We start from the raw sequence: 18158 nt of genomic DNA on the forward strand, positions 1-18158 counted from the left end.
AAGGTAGGCACGTGTGGCCACTAGAGCCTGTGTCCATTACCACGCCTCTAGTCTGGATCCGGCTTGTGGCAGACTCTGGTGGGTAGGGTGCCGCCCGCCCCACCTCCCCCGGGACCCGCCGGCCGCACTCACTGAGCAGCATGACGATGCAGATAAGGATGGCCACGATGGCACCCGTGCCCAGCCCGGCCGCTGCCACTGCGCCCACGGTGGTGCAGTCGCCGTTGTCGTCGCATGGGCACACCTTGACTTTGATGATGGACGTGTGGGACAGCGGCGGGTTCCCCGAGTCTGTGACCGTGATGGGGACGTCGTACACCCCGGCCTCCAGGTGCAGGACGCGCAGGCTGAGCTGGGCGTAGTCACCTGGGTGGGGGCAGGGTGCGCTCTGCTCAGTGGGCAGCCAGCCCTGCCTCCTGAGCGAGACGAACGCAGGCAAATAGGCACAGGCTCGGCCTGTCTGGCTAAGACACACGTAGACACACACATCTCTCATCATGTAAGGTTAAGAGACTTGGCAATTCAGGAACAGAGCAATTGCAACATGTGGGATGAAGGAATTATTTCCTTAATATGGAAAGGGTTCTACCAAGTCAATTAGGAAAAAAAAACCTATTCCAAAGAAAAACAGTGAAGGACATTGACCAGATAATTCACAGAAGCAAAAAATGGCAAATAGATGAAAAAATGTCCACTGGTAGTTATAAAATGCAAGTGGAAACAGTGATTTTGGCTAAGAAATTGGAAAAATGATTTTAAAACAATAATGCTGTGTTGGCAAGGGTTTGGGGAACAAGTAAATGCTATCAGAACTCCAGAACTTGGAAGCCCTGTCCACCAAGACCATGGCTAGGAAAGTGCCTCAGGGAACATGGTGGTGTTGGGGTCCCCATTGTTTGATGACTGGCTCAGGGAGTGGTCTCAGTCACGTGTGGTTACAGTGGTAGAATGGTCACGTGGAGCTCTTTAAAGGACAAGGTTGGGGCGTGCTTTGGGGCCTCCTTGGTGGCTGAGCCCTGGAGTCGGCAGGGCCCCTGCCCTGCAGGAGAGGGCTGCGTGGCTCCTGTGAGACTGACTCCTGACTCCATTGCTCCTGCTTCCCGGGTGACAGGCCCGGGTGGGGCTGCCCTCTGGACTCGGTCTGACTTTCCCGGCAGCCGGGCAGCCAGTGGGCAGGTGCCCATGGTGGGCTCACCATTAAGGCGGGTGACAGTCCAGTTGTTGCGCACGCTCGCCGGGACAAAGGGCAGCTCGAAGACATAGGGCCCGATGTTGGGGTCCACGTCAGCATCAGCCGCTGTGATGTTGATGGCATTGAGGCTGGGCTTCTCACAGACCTGTGCCTCCTTGGGCAGCAGCTCGGGGGCGTTGTCGTTGATGTCGATAAGATAGATCTGGAGGGTCCCAGTACCACTGGCCGGGGGAATCCCTGTGGGTCGGACATGGGCAGTCACGCGGTCACTCCTGGGCTCCACGAGCACAGGCCTGCCCAGGACACACCCCATGGCCCCATACACTGACTCTGCTGTGTGATATACACAGCGACTCAGTTGTAGACCACATATGAGTGGCACACGCCTGCAGCCGTGTGGTCATCCTGGAGCTCCCAAGCCTAGCCCCTGCCTCAGTGTAGGCCCACGGTGTGGGTGGACTGGTGCTGGCTGGCCAGAGCTCTTCCCTCTGTCCTCTGCTGACCATCGTCCTGCCTTTTGGTGGCATCTCCAACCTGACAGTAACAATCGTGTTTTTTGGCTGAGGTGGGCTTCAAATGGATGAGGGAGGGGCTCCGGGGCACCAGTGGCCAAGGGGACCCAGCTCACAGTCCCCCCACCCAGCACATCCCCCTGGGCGCACCGTTGTCAGCTGCCAGGAAGGTGGCCTCATAGACGTTGTTCTTGATGTAGAGAGACTCGCGGTCAAGCACGGCCGCTGTGCTGATCTGGCCATTGGTGGCGTTAATGTGTAGCCAGTTCGCCGGGTCTGAAAGCTTTGAGTATCTGCAGGGAGGAGGAGGGGTGAGGTGAGGGGCTGGGGGAGCCCCTCCTGCCTGCCCACTTGCTCCCTGAGCTCACTGGGGCCTCCCACTTGGGCCGGTGACAGCAGTGTCTGGAAGTCCCTGAGGAGGATGGGCTACTTAACCTCACAAGAACCCTGGGAGGCAGATTCTCCTATCAGCCCCCTTTATAGAGGGGAGACGGGGGAGCAGAGAGGGCTGGTGACTTGCAAAGTCACAAAGCTCGGGAATTAGAGGTGAGGTCTGGATCCAGTCTAACGCCAGATGTGGATGAATGTCCTTCAAGCTTTTCCCACCATCTTGTGGGAAGGCAGTCTGGTGGCTGGTGATCCAGCTGTCCCCGGACTGGGCCTCCCTGCCTAGGGGCGCCCCTAAGCACCCACCCAGGACTTTCCAGGTTTCAGGTTTCACTGGGCACTTTAGGACTCTTCTCTGTGAAGCACGGGGCACCCCCTTCCCAGGGCCTGAGAGTGCTCTGTGGGCCCACCTCACAGCCTGCTGCATGAACCGGTCGGGGTCCACTGCTGAGAATGTGGTGAGCACAGTGCCAGTGGGCACACCCTCCTCCAGGCGGATCAGCTTGTGGTTGGAGGGGAAATAGGGGGCCTCGTTGATGTCCATGACGGAGATGGTCACCCCCGCCGTGGACTGGAAGGACATCTGGATCCCGCTGGCCAGGGGCGCCTGGTTGGACACCATCACGGTCAGCATGAATGCTCTGTTCAGCTCGTAGTCGACTGCCTGGAATGAGAGGCACCAAGTGGGGCAGCCAGCTTAGTGCCCACGGGGCTGCTTGGTCTGCACCTGCTAGCTCTGGGCCCCAGAGGCCGGTCCCCAGGAATGCCGTCCCCCAGCTTCTGTGTCTGGCTTCCTGCGGGGTTAGGGCAGTGAGAGGAGAGAGAGAGTGGGGTTGAAGGACCTCACACCTCACCTTCCACCCCCATGTCTGGAGTGGCAGCAGCTGGGCTCCCTGGGGCCACAGTTCCCCCAGGTTCCCCCCAACCAGGCCTCCAGCTCTCATCCTGCATTGGGAGTATGGAGTCCCCACCCTGTTCCTGATGCCCTGGGGGGCTGTTGTCTGTCCAGGCTGCTCACGTGCTATGGTGGCTGCAGGGGTGGCCCCCAAGGATGTGTGCACCTGGAACCTGTGAATGTGCCCTTTGGGCACATAGGGTCTTTGCAGGTGTGATGAAGGTGACGGTCTTGAGAGGTGTTGCCCTGGATTGAGGTGGCCCCCAGTCCAACCATGGGTGCCTGGGAGTCAGGGGAGGGAGACTTGAGACGCAGGGAGGGGCCAGGTGAAGGCGCAGAGGCAGAGGTGGGGTGGTACGGATCCAGCCAAGGACAGTGCCAGGAACTGGACGTGGCCGGGGGAGCCCTCCCAGAGCTGCGAGAGGACGTCCTTCAGTTGCTGTCACCGCTGGGTCAGGGATGAGTTACAGGACACCAGCCCTGAGGGCTTGCGGGCCCTTCACCTCTGTGTGGGCCCTGCATGAGCATTCTTTCCAGTTCACACTCGTGTTGGGGCGTCAGGACCCTGACTGATAAGCGCTGGTGTGGTCTGCAGGGTGTGGCTGGCCTGCGGGGTCATCTTCACGTGTTGAGGAGGACGAAAGCTGCACAGAACTACCTGGGGCCCCAAGACGTGTAATTATTTGTGGCAGAGCTCGCAGCAGTCTCACTGGACAAGCAGCACGTCACACCGAGACTGCACTTGAATAATTCTGCTTGGATGCATGTGAAGTAGCACGTGCCCAAGAACATTCACCACAGCATCATCTACATCGTTCATGGAGGATGCAGACTGTTCATGGAGGATGCCGCGGTTTCCACGGCACTGGTGGGTGGACGAGCCGTGTCGACACAGTGGGGACATCTGCAGCTGTAAGAACCAGGGCGACGCACACGGAAGTGCGAGACCTCCAGGATGGATTGGTGAGCCGAAAAGTCAACATCCTTCGTTTGCTGCCTCTTGTGTAAAAGGGGGAGAGGAGTGTGGATTTGTGTATGCACCTGCCTGTATTTGTAGAAAGAAATGCTGAAAAGAGGGGAAACAACCTCTTAAAAATGGTCACCCCTGAGCAGAGGGGAGGACCTGGTAGAGGGGAGTCTGGGGGCATGAGTTTGCTGCATGTTTTGCCATAGCTTTGATTTTTGGAGCCACATAAAGTCTTATTGTTGTTGTTCAGTGGCTAGGTCGTGTCCGACTCTTTGCAACCCCTTGGACTGCAGCATGCCAGGTTCCTCTGTCCTCCACTGTCTCCTGGAGTTTGCTCAGATTCATGTCCATTGAGTCGTGATGCTCAATGGTAATACAACTCCCAAGAAAATAATGATTTCTAGTGACTAGGACAGTATTAAGATCGTGAGTCCTTCATGGGATTTATTCTGAGGACAACAGTTATTGCAGAAAAGTCTTAAATTCATTTGGTCTTCCTGGTGTTGGCAGTGATGTTTGGTTTGTTATTTTTAAGCTTTTTATGTACAGTCGGTTCTCTATATCCATGGGTTCCACATCTGTGGACTCAACCAATCACCAACTAGAAATATTTGAAAAAAATTCCAGAAATTTCCAAAAGGCAGACCCTGAATTTGCCACACACAGGCATCTATTTACACAGCATTGGCATTGTATCAGGTATCTATCATAAGTTAAAATATATGTGAGTGTGTGCAGGTTGTGTGCAAATACTGTGTCATTTTATATGAAAGACTTGAGCATCTGTGGATTTTGGTGTCTCCCTGAGCTGGAGGTGCTGGGACCAGTCACCCCATGGACACGGAGGGGCAACTGCGTGTTGTAGGTTCAAGTAAACTAGCAATTAACATTGTTTGGAGCCAACGAAGAGTTTCAGTGTAAGAGAATACATTAAGTATAAAAAGCAACAAAGTTAAGTAAAACCATCCCACGTTCAGTTTGGATGAAGTGTTCATGTGATGAATGGGTGAAAGATTGAAGATGGTCAGGAAGCACGTGCTCTGAAGTGAGGGACCAGATGTGCCGTGAGGAAGCCATTGACAGAGCTGGCACCACGGACCCCGAGTCTGTGACAGGTTGGCAGTCGGGGGGGGATGTTCTAGGTGTTGAGAAATTCAAGAGATGGTGCAGCCGAACACAGCGCTGGGACCCTTTTGGGATCCAGACTCGAAAAACGGCACAGCAAAGAGACGGTTTTAGGAAAATGGAGAGAAGTTAGGTGTGGTCACATCCTGAAGACTGCAGAGGTGTGGTTGGCCATGCCAGGGGCCGTAGCGGTACATAGTTAGGAGAGCAGAGGAGGGGATCCTGAGGTCTGGAAGCATGGATAGAGCAACACTAGTAACCAGGGAACTGCAGTGCCAGGCGCAGGCACTCCTGTCTTTCTCACGGCTAAGTGCCCTTGGAAACGTCTGTGATGAGCACTTCGACACATCCCTGCTTAGAGGGGAACTGATGGCCTCGTGGGGCTGGTGGTCCTGTGAGACCAGTGGGTGCTGGAGGCGGGCCCCTGCTTGCCCAGCTGAGGTGCCCCTGCCCTGTCTGGGCTCCCAAAGCAGCTCAGCCTTGGTTTTTGTGAGCGTTTAGTCATAATGCCTGGTACATCAAACCCATACCTTTTCAGCCTCTGTTACTAAACAAGCTATGGAGTGAGTATAGGAAGGAGTTTAAGAAGTAATCTAACTGGGTGGGCATGGAAAGGGGGCTGAGGGTGCCTGCCCATGGGAGGGCCTAGAGGCGGCAGCAGAGATCGGGGTTCTGGGGCCGACATCTTCATCTTCCCACTGTCCCCTCACCACCCCCCATGACCTTGAGGGGACCCTTATCCTCTGCAGGTGTGGTCTTATCTGCCAGTAGAAGGGGTGTCTCCCAGACCCCCCCAGAGCCCCCAGTGAGGCACCCCATCCTTCCATGGCACTTACCTCTTCAGGGCTGAGGCCCCCCTGCCCCCACAAGAACTGTGCAGCTGCCAGGTCTCCGGCCCCTCCCCCAGGGCCCCCCTGAGTAAAATGGGGGCCACTCCACTCGAATACACTGTCTCATAGCATTACAGGGGTCTCGTCTGTGAACAAGTCACTGGAGGAAGTGCTCTTTCTCCTGTGTGTGTCAGGTCGTGTCCCTGGAGGACGTGGGATAATGCTGCGTTTGTGTTAAAACTGTGTCACCCTGTGAACGAAGATGCTGTCCAGAGGATGGTCATGGCTAGTAAAGTCCATAGGAGGGAAAGGAAAGCGTGTTTGTAATGGGGAATCAATAATCAGTTGTAATGGGGAAATCAATAGGTGATTTGCTCCAACCCTTCAATCAGAGCCTGACACACTCAGCTGGTCTCTATTTGGCCGCCTCCCCCCGACATGGCCACGACCCCTTGCTCAAAGCCCAGGGGCTGGTCTATGCCCCAAGGGGGAGTAGCCCAGTGTGGGTGCAGGCTCTTGGGGTGGGGGCACTAGAGCCTGTGGGGAACCTGGGAGCCGCACTGCACCCATGGTCAGGAGGCTCCAGGGGAAGCCTTGCTCTGGGAGCTGCAGGGGGAGGAGGGGCTGGAGGGACTGCGACCCTTGAGCTGGCCTGCTCCATGGTGTTCCCTCCTCCCTGACCCTCCTCCGGGCACCTGGGTCACAGCTTGCTCATTGCCGCGGACAAGGCTTCTTGCCTCCTGAGGGGAAGCAGGAGGGGCCGATTCTCAGCTTTCGAGCTTCTAGAGCTTTGGGCTGGGTGTGGGGAGAAGATGGGAGAGTTCTCTCTTGGTGGGGCGGGGGATGGCAGGTCAGGCTGGCAGCATCCTGGGGGTCATGTGACCGGTCCTTGTGAGGCTGCCTTTGACCCTGGCTTTTGGGGGTGCAGGCACTGAACCTGGATATCGTTTCCGTTACGTCTGTCTTGGGGCGGGAAGTGAGGGAGCACCCACCTTAACCACGGTGACCATGCCCTCGTTGGTGGTGGGGTCCGTGCGGACGCTGAAGTGGCCCGAGGGGTCCCCACTGATGATGCGGTAGACGGCATTCCAGTTCGGGGAGTGCGGCTGATCTCGGTCCATCACTGTGAGATTCGCTACCACCATCTCCACCCGGTTTTCTGGGACTTCCCCTGCGTACTGTAAGGTGTCAGAAAAGACAGTGTAAGGAACTCACATGGAGGCCTGGAGAGGCCGGAGAGACCTCTGCCCACCCAGGGGGCTGCCCTATGCCTCCAGCTGCTTCCACATGGTGATCCCCAGGGGTCGGCCCGTCCCACGTCTCCGCTGACCCAGGGGTGTCCAGAGAGGTCCAGGCTTGTCTGCATACTGAGCCCTGCCTGTGACACCCCCACGCCAGGCTGCTCCCCTAAGTCCCCCTCACGCTGCCCTGCTCCGTGCAGCTGGGGACCAGTGCCCGTACTTGGGGCTTACAAGAGAGTAAAATGTGCTTGTGAGATGGGAAATGAACAGGAGAGGGCAGCAGCTGCAAAGGGCTTCCTGAACTGAATTGCCTCTGGGTCCCTGGGGCCTGTGGTCAGCAGCTGCGGCTGGGCAGGTGACCAGACACGGAGCCTTGGCCCTTTTTCCTGTCGCAGCTCGGTGAGGGCTTCTAGCCATCCCCGTCAGCGAGTGTGGTTCACATAGCAGCAGTGGTTGTGGGCAGGCAAAGTGCGTGTGAGTGTGCGTGGATGTTGGTGCTGTTGCTGAGGTGCTGATAGAAAGCTGAGTGCCTCTCACCAGTGAGAATCACTGCTGTGCAGACATGGCCCAGCTCAAAAGAGCCGTGAGCTGGGTTTACGCTCTGCGTCAGTCTTGAAATTCTTCCTAATTTGTGAATGAGGGCCCTGCATTCTTACTTTACACTGGACCTGCAAGTCACGTGACTGTCCTTTGACCGCGCAGTGTGCTTTTGAGCCACAAAAGCTGGGCACAAACCTGGACAAATAGCCCTGGCTTCCTTGTGTTCACAGCAGCGCAGCCCTAACCGTGGTTACTGGCTTCTGGGTGAAATTTATTGGAAAAGGGTATTTTAATTCATTCAGGTTTAATAAAGGTTCACAAAGAAGAGCCTTAAGCTGGTAAGTCTGATTTAGGATTTTCTTGTCAGACTTCCCCTAGCCATCATGAGTTTTTAATTTAATTTCTGGGGTTTTCAGGCACAGGGAAAGCCTCCCCCATGCCCCATGGGATACTAAGGCAGATATTTAGGTAAGGAAGGATTTAAGGAGCATTGGAATGGGATTTCTTGCCTTGCTGATTGGTAATCCAGAACTCACATCTACCCACCCCAGGGTCAGGTGGATTTCCTGTTCATGCCTGGGCCTTCCAGTACAATCCCAGCTCCTCTCAAGGGAGGGTCACGGTAGCAGAAGAGTTGGGGAGAACAGGGAAGCCTAGTGACTCCTCATCTGGGCCAAGCAGATGGGGATGACAGAGCCTGCCCCCCGCTCCCTGGGGGACGCCAAGCCCCTGAGATGTTTCTCTGTGCCCCCTATTCAAGCCACGACTGGTCCTATCTCGGCTCAGGTCTGAGGACCTGCCCACTCCTGCCACCTTCTCCCAGAGCCTGGGAGCCTGGTATGGCCGAGGGTGTGAACTGCGAGGGGCTGCCCCAACCTGGCCCCTGCCTGGGGATCTGTCCTGGCAGCCCTGTCCAGCCAGGATGTGGTCGAGCCCTGCCTGCCTTGGGGCCTGAGGGGCTGAGTTGGCTTCTGTTGGGAAGTGACATTCCAATAATTTTAATATATATTTTTTCAGTTTCTTTGTTATTTGCAGTTGGGGTTTCCAGTCTCCTCTTCTCTCCTCTCCACCCTGCACTTTCAGGCTCCTCTCTCTCCTCTTCATTTTTCCACATGTGAGGCCCTGGGGGCTCCTCAGGGAGGAAAGTCCCGGCTCAGGAATATGGGCCAAGGGGGATGGAGCTCTGGGTGGCTGGTGCAAGGGGTCGGAGGTGGGGGCGGCACACTGTCTCAGTGATGTTAATCTTTGAAGTTTAGTTTTCTGTCCAGTGAGAGACTGCGGCGATTTCTGTTGGCTGCCGAGCTTGGAATCGGGAGCTGACAGGTGGGAGCCGTGGCTCATGATAACGGGATGAGACCTGGGCTGACGTCCATCCTCCTCCACCCCCGGGGGGAGCCTGGGGCCCAGGACCGGGTGGGATGCTGCAGCCTCGCCCCTCCTCGCAGTGCTGTGGTAGGAGCTCGTGAGTAATGCAGGGACATGCCCCTGTGACACTGGCTCAGGGGAGGACCTGACCCTCAGCCATAAGACACCTTGAAGCCCCTCCCTGGCTTTGTGGTTCACAGGCAGGCCTGGTCACCCCCTTTCCAGAAAGGGGGGTACTGGGGCTTGTCCTCTCTTCCATTTTCAGGGAACCCTGGGACGGGAACCGCCAGAAGCTCACCCTCCATTTTGAGGATATGTATTTTTTTTTGGCTGTGCCAGGTCTTAGCTGCGGCACGTGGGACCTTTTGTGTCACGTGGGATCTTTTAAGTTGTGGCATGGGAACTCTGAGTTGTGGCATGTGGGGTCGAGTTCCCTGACCAGGGGTTGAACACAGGCCCACTGCACTGGGAGTGTGGAATCTTAGCCACTGGACCACCAGGGAAGTCCCCCTTTTAAAAATATTTAACCTAATTTCATTCACACTTGCCTTGGATGGGGAATAGGTCATCCAGTCAAATACACGGTGAAAACCAAGCCATCACAGTCTGCACCTGCGCACCTGCAGGACCCTGGCCTCCTCTCTTGGTATTTATATAATACAGTTTATTTACAAGGAGAGGATCGTTATACTCTCCACTTGTCCTGTCCACTGGCTTTCCAGTGATTAGTCTATTTGGAGCATTTTCCATATTAGAATATGACACATCACGTCATGTTTGTTTCAAGCGGTTCTGTTGTATTTCATTGTATCAACATATAAGAATTTCTCTGACTATCTCCTTTACCATCCTTTTTTTTTTTTTTAATCAGATGAGGAAACTGGACTTGGGATGAACGTTCTCACGCCTCCATCCTGACCTCTCCCCCGCTGAAGACAGAGCTGGAACCCTGTCTGCTCAACTGCCAGGTCAGGCCGCTTGTGATGGAGGTCAGGTACCACCCGGTGGCATTTTTAGGGCAGAGAACAAACTTCCCTGTAGCTCAGTGGATGCTCCCGGCTTCACCCTGAGCTGTGTAACACTCAGGCGTAAAGAGGGGAAGACACTGCTATGCTCAGAGAGGTCTGGCCATCAGCCCAAGGCCACACAACAGGAGGGACTCTGGGGGCAGCAGGGGTTTCCTGACTCCAGGAGACCCTCCTGTGGGCTTGTGTGTGGGTGGTGAGGGGGCTGGGTCTTGGGGCTTTGGTCCAGGACCGGGGCCTGGTGTGGGGCTGTGTTCTGGGGGCTCAGCCCTGCTCCCCAGGGACTGCTGAGGTCAGTGGCCTTCTGACAGCAGGAAAGCCATGCAGGGGCAGCAAGCAGAGCAGGCCCAGAGCAGGCAAAGGGAAAATGACTTTTAATTAACGTTTAGGAATTGGATCATGTAAATCCACCCTCCCATCTCTTCAGCTTCTGCTGATTGTTCTTGATTAAACTTGATAAAAATAGCCCAGCTGTGTGTGGGGGTGTGGCCAGCCCCCACTGAGCCCAGCAGACCATGTCCTGGGGTCCTGCTTGCCACTGGGCCCCAGGAACATGCCCCAGGGTGCCTCCTCGGTCATGTGCACACCCTGGCCAGGGTCTCAGTGTAATTCCTGGGCTGCCCACTCTTCAGAGGTGGGTATGGACCTGGGGATATCTTGCTGGTCATCCCCCTGCCCTTGTGCAGATGCCCTGGTGCACACAGGGAGTCAGGATGGTTCTCCTCCCCCTCCTGTCCCCCTCCCCTTTGCTTCCTTGTGGGTCACCCAGGATCCAGCCTTTCTGGGGGCTCAGGGTGTTTGCAGTGTGGCTGGTGTGCAGAAGGGCAGATGAGGTTAAGATGAGAAGCATGAAGAGCCACAGGAGGCCAAGCTGTCAAAGCCAGACCAGGGCTCGGGACAGTGGACAGAAGTGGTCCCCCATGGACCCGTCCTGCAGGATCTTGGGTGTAGGGGCCACGTCGAGGCCCCCTCTGGAGCTGCAGAAGCCGGTGTGGGGGAGGGCTGGCAGGTGCAGAGGACACGGGAGCTGGGAGGGTCTTGAAGGACAGCGGTGTGGTGAGCAGGTGGCCGGGGGAGCAGGGGACCTCGGGCAGCCCAGAAGACACCCTCTGGGCCTCAGGTGGGAAAAGGGTAGCAGCCATTTCCCTGACAGAAAACCCTCCTCTTAGGACGAGGTGTTTGAACACGAGGCTTCACAACGTATGGCTGACTGTCCAGCCATTCAGAGGAATTCTGTGGGCCCGTCTCCGGGGAGCAGCAGGGAGGGAGGATGGTGCTGATGGGGTCTCGTGAGTGGCTGTTCTTTTAGCTGAAGTCTAGTTGATTTAGTGTCTGCTAGTTTCAGGCGCAGCAAAGTGATTCAGTTACATGCATATATAGGTATATTCTTTTTCAGATTCTTTCACCATATAGGTTAAAAAATACTGAGTAGGGTCCCTGTGGTATCCAGTAGGTCCTCATGGATTATCTCTTTTATATATAGCAGTGTATATATATTTTATACTATTTATATATAGCAGTGTAGTTAATCCAAAACTCCTAATTGACTCCTCTCCCCACTTCCCCTTTGATAACCATAAGCTTGTTTTCTAAGCCCATGAGTCTGTTCCCTGTTTTGTAGATAAGTTCATTTGTATCGTTTTTTAGATTTGGCATATAAGTGATACCATACTGTGTTTGTCTTTCTCCGTCTGACTTCACGCACTATGCCCATCTCTGTGATCACTTACTAGGGCTCAGCATCCCTCCCTGTTGCTGTGCGGTGTGTTGTTTCATTCTTTTTTATGCTGAGTAGTATTCCATTATATGTATGTCCCACACCTTTATCCATTCCTGTGTCAGTGGACACTTAGATTACTTCCATGTCCTGCCTGTTGTAAATAGTGCGGCAGTGAACACTGGGGTGTGTGCATCTTCTCAAATTATGGTTTTCTCTGGATATATATGCCCAGGAGTGGGATTGCTGGATAATATCTAGATCTGTATTCAGTTTTTTTTTTTTATTTTTTTAAGGAAACTCCATACTGTTCTCCATAGTGGCTGTACCAGTTTGCATTCCCACCAGCAGCGTAGGAGGGCTCCCTTTCCTCCACATCCTCTCCAGCATTTGTTTGTAGACTTTTAAATGATGGCCATTCTTACTGGTGGGAGGTGGTATCTCTTTGCAGTTTTGATTTACATTTCTCTACTAATTAGCATTGTTGACCATCTTTTCATGTGCCTTTTGGCTATTTCTATGTCTTCTCTGGAAAAATGTCTACTTAGGTTTTCTGCCCATTTTTTGATTGGGTGGTTTTTTTATGTTGAGCCATATGAACTATTTGTGTATTTTGGAGATTAAGTCCTTGTCAGTTGCTTCCTTTGCAAGTATTTCCTCCCATTCCATAGGTTGTCCTTTTATTTACGGTTTTCTTTGCTGTGTAAAAACTCTAAAGTTTTATTAGGTCCCATTTGTTTTTTTAAAATTTATTTTAAATATTTATTTATTTGGCTGCTCTGGGTCTTAGTTGAGGCATGTGGGATCTAGTTCCCTAACCAGGGATTGAACCTGGGCCCCCTGCATTTGGAGTGAGGAGTCTTAGCCACTGGACCACCAGGGAAGTCCCTACTTGTTTTTATTTTCAGGGCTCTGGAAGATGGATCCAAAGATATATTGCTGTGATTTACGTCAAAGTGTCCTCCCTATATTTTCCTCTAGAAGTTTACAGTATCTGGTCTTATATTTAAGTCTTTAATCCATTTTGAGTTTTTGTATGATGTTAGAGAATGTTCTGATTTCATTCTTTTACACATAGGTGTCCAGTTTTCCAAGCACCACTTACTGAAGAGACTGTCTTTTCTCCATTGTATATTCTTGCCTCCTTTGTCATGGATTAGGTGACCACAGGTGTATGTGGGTTTATTTCTAAACTTTCTATCCTGTTCCATTGGTCTTTATTTTAATTTTTGTCCCAGTATCATAGTGTCTTGATGACTGTAGCTTTGTAGTATAGTCTGAAGTCAGGGAGCCTGATTCCTCCAGCTCCGTTTTTCCTTCTCACGATTTCTTTGGCTGTTTGGGGTCTTTTGTGTTCCCATACAAATTGTGAAATTTTTTGTTCTAGTTCTGTGAAGAATGCCATTGGTAATTTGATCAAGATTGCGTTGGATCTGTAGACTGTCTTGGGTAGTATAGTCATTTTGGCAATATTGATTCTTCCAATCCACTTGGTGTATCTCTCCATCTGTTTGTGATGTCTTTAATTCCTTTCATCAGTGTCTCGTAGTTTTCTGAGTATAGGTTTTTTTGTCTCTGTAGGTAGGTTTATTCCTAGGTATTTTATTCTTTTTGTTGTGATGTTAAGTGGGATTGTTCTCTTAATTTCCCTTCTGATCTTTCATTGTAAATTTGTAGAAATGCAACAGATTTCTATACATTAATTTTGTATACTACAACTTTACCAAATTCATTGATGAGCTCTGTAGTTTTCTGGTAGCATCTTTAGGATTTTCATGTATAGCATCATGTAATCTGCCAACAGTGACAGTTTTACTTCTTTTCCAGTTTGGATAAGTTTTCTTTCTTTTTCTTCTATGATTGCCTTGGTTAGGGCTTCCAAAACTATGCTGAATAAAAGCGGCAAGAGTGGACATTCTTGTCTTGTTCTTACCTTAGAAGAAATGCTTTCACTTTCTCACAGCTGAGTATGATGTTAACTGTGGGTTTGTCATACATGGCCATTATTATGTTGAGGTCGGTGCCCTCTATGCCCACTTTCTGGACAGTTTTTTTTTTTTTTTATCATAAATGGGTGTTGAATTTTATCAAAAGTTTTTTCTGCATCTATTGAGATGATCATATGGTTTTTATTCTTCAATTTGTTAATGTGGTGGATCACACTGATTGATTTGCAGATGTTGACAAATCCTTGTATCCCTGGGATGAATTCTCCTTGCTCATGGCTGGAGGTCCCAGTCTTTTTTTTAATTGATTGATACTTTTCATGTGTTTTTGGATTCTGTTTGCTAGTGTTTTGTTGAGGATTTTCATATCTATGTTCATCAGTGATATTGGCCTGTAATTTTCCTCTTTTGAAGCATCTGCCTGATTTTGGTATCAAGGTGATGGTAGCTTCATAGAATGAGTTGTTTCTTCCTCTGCAATTTTTCAGAATAGTTTCAAAAAGATGTGTGTTAACTCTTTTCTAAATGTTTGATAGAATTCACCTGTGAAGCCATCTGGTCTTGAACTTTTGTTGGGAGTTTTTAAATCACAGATTCAACTTTAGTACTTGTTATTGGTCTGGTCATATTTTCTGTTTCTTCACGGTTCAGTTTTGGGAGATGGTACCTTTCTAAGAATTTGTCCATTTTTTCAAGGTTGTCTAATTTATTGCCATATAGTTGCCTGTAGTAGTCTCAAATGGCACCCCACTCCAGTACTCTTGCCTGGAAAATCCCATGGACGGAGGAGCCTGGTGGGCTGCAGTCCATGGGGTCGCTAGGAGTTGGACACGACTGAGCGACTTCACTTTGACTTTTCACTTTCATGCATTGGAGGAGGAAATGGCAACCCACTCCAGTGTTCTTGCCTGGAGAATCCCATGGACAGAGGAGCCTGGTGGGCTGCTGTCTATGGGGTCGCACAGAGTCGGACACGACTGAAGCGACTTAGCAGCAGCAGTAGTCTCAAAGAACCAATTTTTAGTTTAACTGACCTTTCCTGGATGGGATTTGATTACATTGTGAGAGTGTTCTCCTCCCATCATGTTGTGGTTTCTTTTTTATATCTCTGGATGTAGAAAATCTCTTTTGGCAAGTCCCAGTCTTTTTTATGGAGGACTGTTCAGCAGTTGTGATTTTGAGTTTTGTGGTAGGAGTTGGGCTCGAGGCCTTCTACTCCACCATCCTGCCTTCTCTCTGTGAGGCTGTTCTATTCCCCATTCCTATTCTTGCAACCTTTCTGTGAACTTGAAATTATTTCTAAACACATGTTGAAAAAATTCCAAGGCCATTTGGAATCTGGATGTGGAAATGTCTTAAGGACCTATCATAAATAGAAAACTAGAAACGACGCAAGGGACAGAATTAGAACACCAGGGCCTCTTCCTCAAAGTAACTTTTAAGTTGCTGTGCTATGTGTGTGTGAATGATCTAACCAAAATTCAAGTTAAAAGAGAATGATTAAGTTGGGAGACACAATGAAAATTTGTTCCTGAAAGTTTCCAGGGATCCATGCTGAGAACAGAAAAACCCCATAAGGGTAGGGGCTGCCTTGGGGATTGGCCTGGGGTTCTTGCAGGCTGGGGGGATGTCTCACTCATGTCCAGACTCCCTGGACGTTGCCCCCGGCCGTGGAGAGCCCACAGAATGGAAGCTATGCCACCCTGACCCCACAGGGCGATCTGCCATCTGCCTACCAGGTGGCACTGCGCCCTCATGGCTGGGACTGCCCTCCTCCCGCCTTGGCTCACCCGGACCTAGAGTCTGGGACTCTAGGATGCAGGATGGAGGGCTTCGAGATTGGGATTGAAGGGTGTGGGGGCTGTGGGGAAGCAGGCTGAGGGGATGCTGCATGGGCTTACTGCGAGGGCTCCCCTCTCCTCCCCTGAGAGCTCAGCTTCTGAGGCCCACTCCCAGCTGCTCCCCTCGTGGACTCTGTGGCTCTGGGTAAGTGACTTAGCCTCTCTGAGCCTCAGCCTCCTCGCCCATAACTGGGTCCTGAGCCTCACGGGGTTGGTGGGGACCAAAGGTTGACCAGAGGCCCAGGCTGGTGCTGGGGGAGAGGGGCCTGGTGGTGCCCCAGGTCTTCTGTTGTTGCAGTTACTCTCTCATCTACTCGGTGCCCTGGGAACCCTCACTGACCACTCTCCCACCCCCCGCCACATTTCTGGCCAGGCAGCGCGGGGTGGGTGTAGGTTCCTGTCCTGTCAGCACCTCCACGCCAGAGCGAGTGGACCGAAGGACACAGCTCCTTGGGAACCCAGAGGAATTGGGAGCCTGTGACTCCGTGATCCCACAGCTGTGCCACTGGGCCATTCCTGCGGGCACTTAGGTCTGTGGGCAGCCCGCCGGCCGCGCCTGAAGGGGCAGGACACATTGTGTCCCCCACTGCCCTCTTGCTGATGGTGGGCTGTGGAGGCTCCTGCCAGAGGGACCTGGCATGTATGTCCCCCTGCAGCCCCCAGCCTGTCCTGCCGAGCACACCCCAAAGTGGCCGACGCTTCAGCCTCTCCCTGGAGTCTGAATGCCACTGGCCAACTCCTCCAGATTCAGGAAGGGCACGCACTCACCGTGCTGGCAGTGAACTCCGGTGGGTTGTCGTTCACATCCGTCACTGTGATGATGGCGGTGGCTGTGTTGGAGAGGCCATAGTTCAGGTTTCCTTCCATGTCTGTGGCCTGAATGATGACCATGTACTGCTGGACTTTCTAGAAGGGACAAGGGGGAAGAACAGAGCAGCAGCTTGGGTTTAGCTGTTTATACTTTCTTCCAAGAAACATATTCCTTGGATGGATTCAGCTGCTGCTGGGTCCCCTTCCTGCCCAGGGTGCTGGCCACAGGAAGAACATTTTCCTCATTCACAGTGGGTGGCAAGGTCTTTGCCTTCATCCCAGCACCTGGCTTTCACAGGTGTGGATTGAACTAGAAGGAAGGAAAAGGGGGCTTGGACTGTAAGAAGACACTGAGGTTTGTAAAATCGGGGTGGAAGTGTGCAAAGAGAGGCGAACCCAGATGTGTGTCCGCAGCGACCTAATTTCTTTAGCATCTTCAGTGTCAGAAATTCACACAGGAGAAGGGAAGTTGAGCCCCCGACCCTGTTACCTGCACACCAGTCTGCATGCTGCCTGGAAGGAGCGGGTAGTATTCGGATACAGGTGTGGGTTTTAGGAGGCAAATAAAGCTGGATGGGGACAGTGGATTTCTGGGCACTGAAAGGGCTCTCCAACCCTTCTGCAGCCAGACCTCGCCAGGAGCCACCAGTGCAGCACCCCTGAGACAGCAGTGCCTGGTAAGGTGTCTACACCTTCGTGGGTAGCTGCGAGTCACCAAGGGGCTTTTGGGGGTCAGTAAATTCTGGCCTATGGGCCAAATCTGTCTGCCACTGTTTTTTGTAAATAAAGTTTTATTGGCACACAGCCAGGTTCATTTATTTATACATTGTCTGTGGCTGATTTTGCACAACAGCTGAGCTAAGTGGCTGTGATGAGCTTACATTACTTGGAAAGCCTAAAACATTTGCTGTCTGGCCCCTTTCAGAAGATGTTTGAATCTCTTCAGCAAGTAGCATTGGGAAAGCTGGACAGCTGCATGTAAATGAAGTTAGAACACTCGCTCACACCATACACAAAAAGAAACTCCAAAGAGCATAAAGACTAAAATATAAGACACAACACCATAAAACTCTTACAAGAGAACATAGGCAAAACATTCTCTGACATAAAACGTAGCAGTGTTTTTCTCTTAGGTCAGTCTCCTAAGGCAATAGAAATAGAAGCACAAATAAACACAAGTTTTGCACACCAGAGTGAGAAAACCTACAGGTTGGGAGAAAATATTTGCAAATGATATAATTGACAAGGGCTTAATCTCTGAAATATACAAACAGCTCATACAAATAACAAAAAACCAAGTAACCCAATCAAAAAATGGGCAGAAGACCTAAATATACATGTCTCCAAAGAAGATATACAGGTGGCCAACAGGCATATGGAAAGATGCTCAACCTCACTAATAATTGTGCATGCTAAGTCCCTTAGTCACATCTGACTCTTTGCAACCCCTGTAGCTTGCCAGGCTCCTCCGTCCATGGAATTCTCCAGGCAAGAATAATGGAGTGGGTTGCCATTTACTCCTCCAAGGGATCTTCCCAACTAAGGGACCAAACCCGGGTCTCCTGCATTGCTGGTGGATTTTTTTTACTGACTGAATCACCAGGGAAGCCCTTACTTATAGAGAAATGCAAATCAAAACCACAATGAATTATCACCTCACACTGGTCAGAATGGCCATCATCAAAAATATCTACAAGCAATAAATTCTGGAGAGGATGTGGAAAAAGGGAACCCTCTTCCACTGTTAGTGGGAATGTAAATTGGT

At 51.8% G+C, this 18158-nt stretch overlaps 1 protein-coding gene, 1 long non-coding RNA gene and 1 other non-coding gene across 4 annotated transcripts in view; 1 reads left to right on the plus strand and 2 right to left on the minus strand.

Moving 5' to 3' along the window:
• Nucleotides 1-16358, plus strand: part of LOC139186536 (uncharacterized) — a 33628-nt gene extending 17270 nt beyond the window's left edge. Inside the window, exon 3 of the long non-coding RNA XR_011570127.1 lies at nt 9926-16358. This is a non-coding gene — a long non-coding RNA (uncharacterized lncRNA). The remainder of the gene's footprint in view (nt 1-9925) is intronic.
• Nucleotides 1-18158, minus strand: part of CDH4 (cadherin 4) — a 478906-nt gene that overhangs the window by 5298 nt on the left and 455450 nt on the right. For both annotated transcript variants that reach the window (XM_070801344.1, XM_019972101.2), the window contains exons 8-13: nt 16352-16489; nt 6901-7086; nt 2502-2755; nt 1855-1997; nt 1196-1429; nt 133-366 (exon numbers count right to left, since the gene is read on the minus strand). In XM_070801344.1, coding sequence (XP_070657445.1) covers nt 133-366; nt 1196-1429; nt 1855-1997; nt 2502-2755; nt 6901-7086; nt 16352-16489 — 1189 coding nt within the window. The remainder of the gene's footprint in view (nt 1-132; nt 367-1195; nt 1430-1854; nt 1998-2501; nt 2756-6900; nt 7087-16351; nt 16490-18158) is intronic.
• TRNAW-CCA (transfer RNA tryptophan (anticodon CCA)) lies at nt 12607-12679 on the minus strand. The gene has a single exon. It is a non-coding gene; the product is annotated as a tRNA-Trp (tRNA).

This window comes from Bos indicus, chromosome 13 (genome assembly GCF_029378745.1).
Source record: "Bos indicus isolate NIAB-ARS_2022 breed Sahiwal x Tharparkar chromosome 13, NIAB-ARS_B.indTharparkar_mat_pri_1.0, whole genome shotgun sequence".
In the NCBI taxonomy this organism is placed as follows: Eukaryota; Metazoa; Chordata; class Mammalia; order Artiodactyla; family Bovidae; genus Bos; species Bos indicus.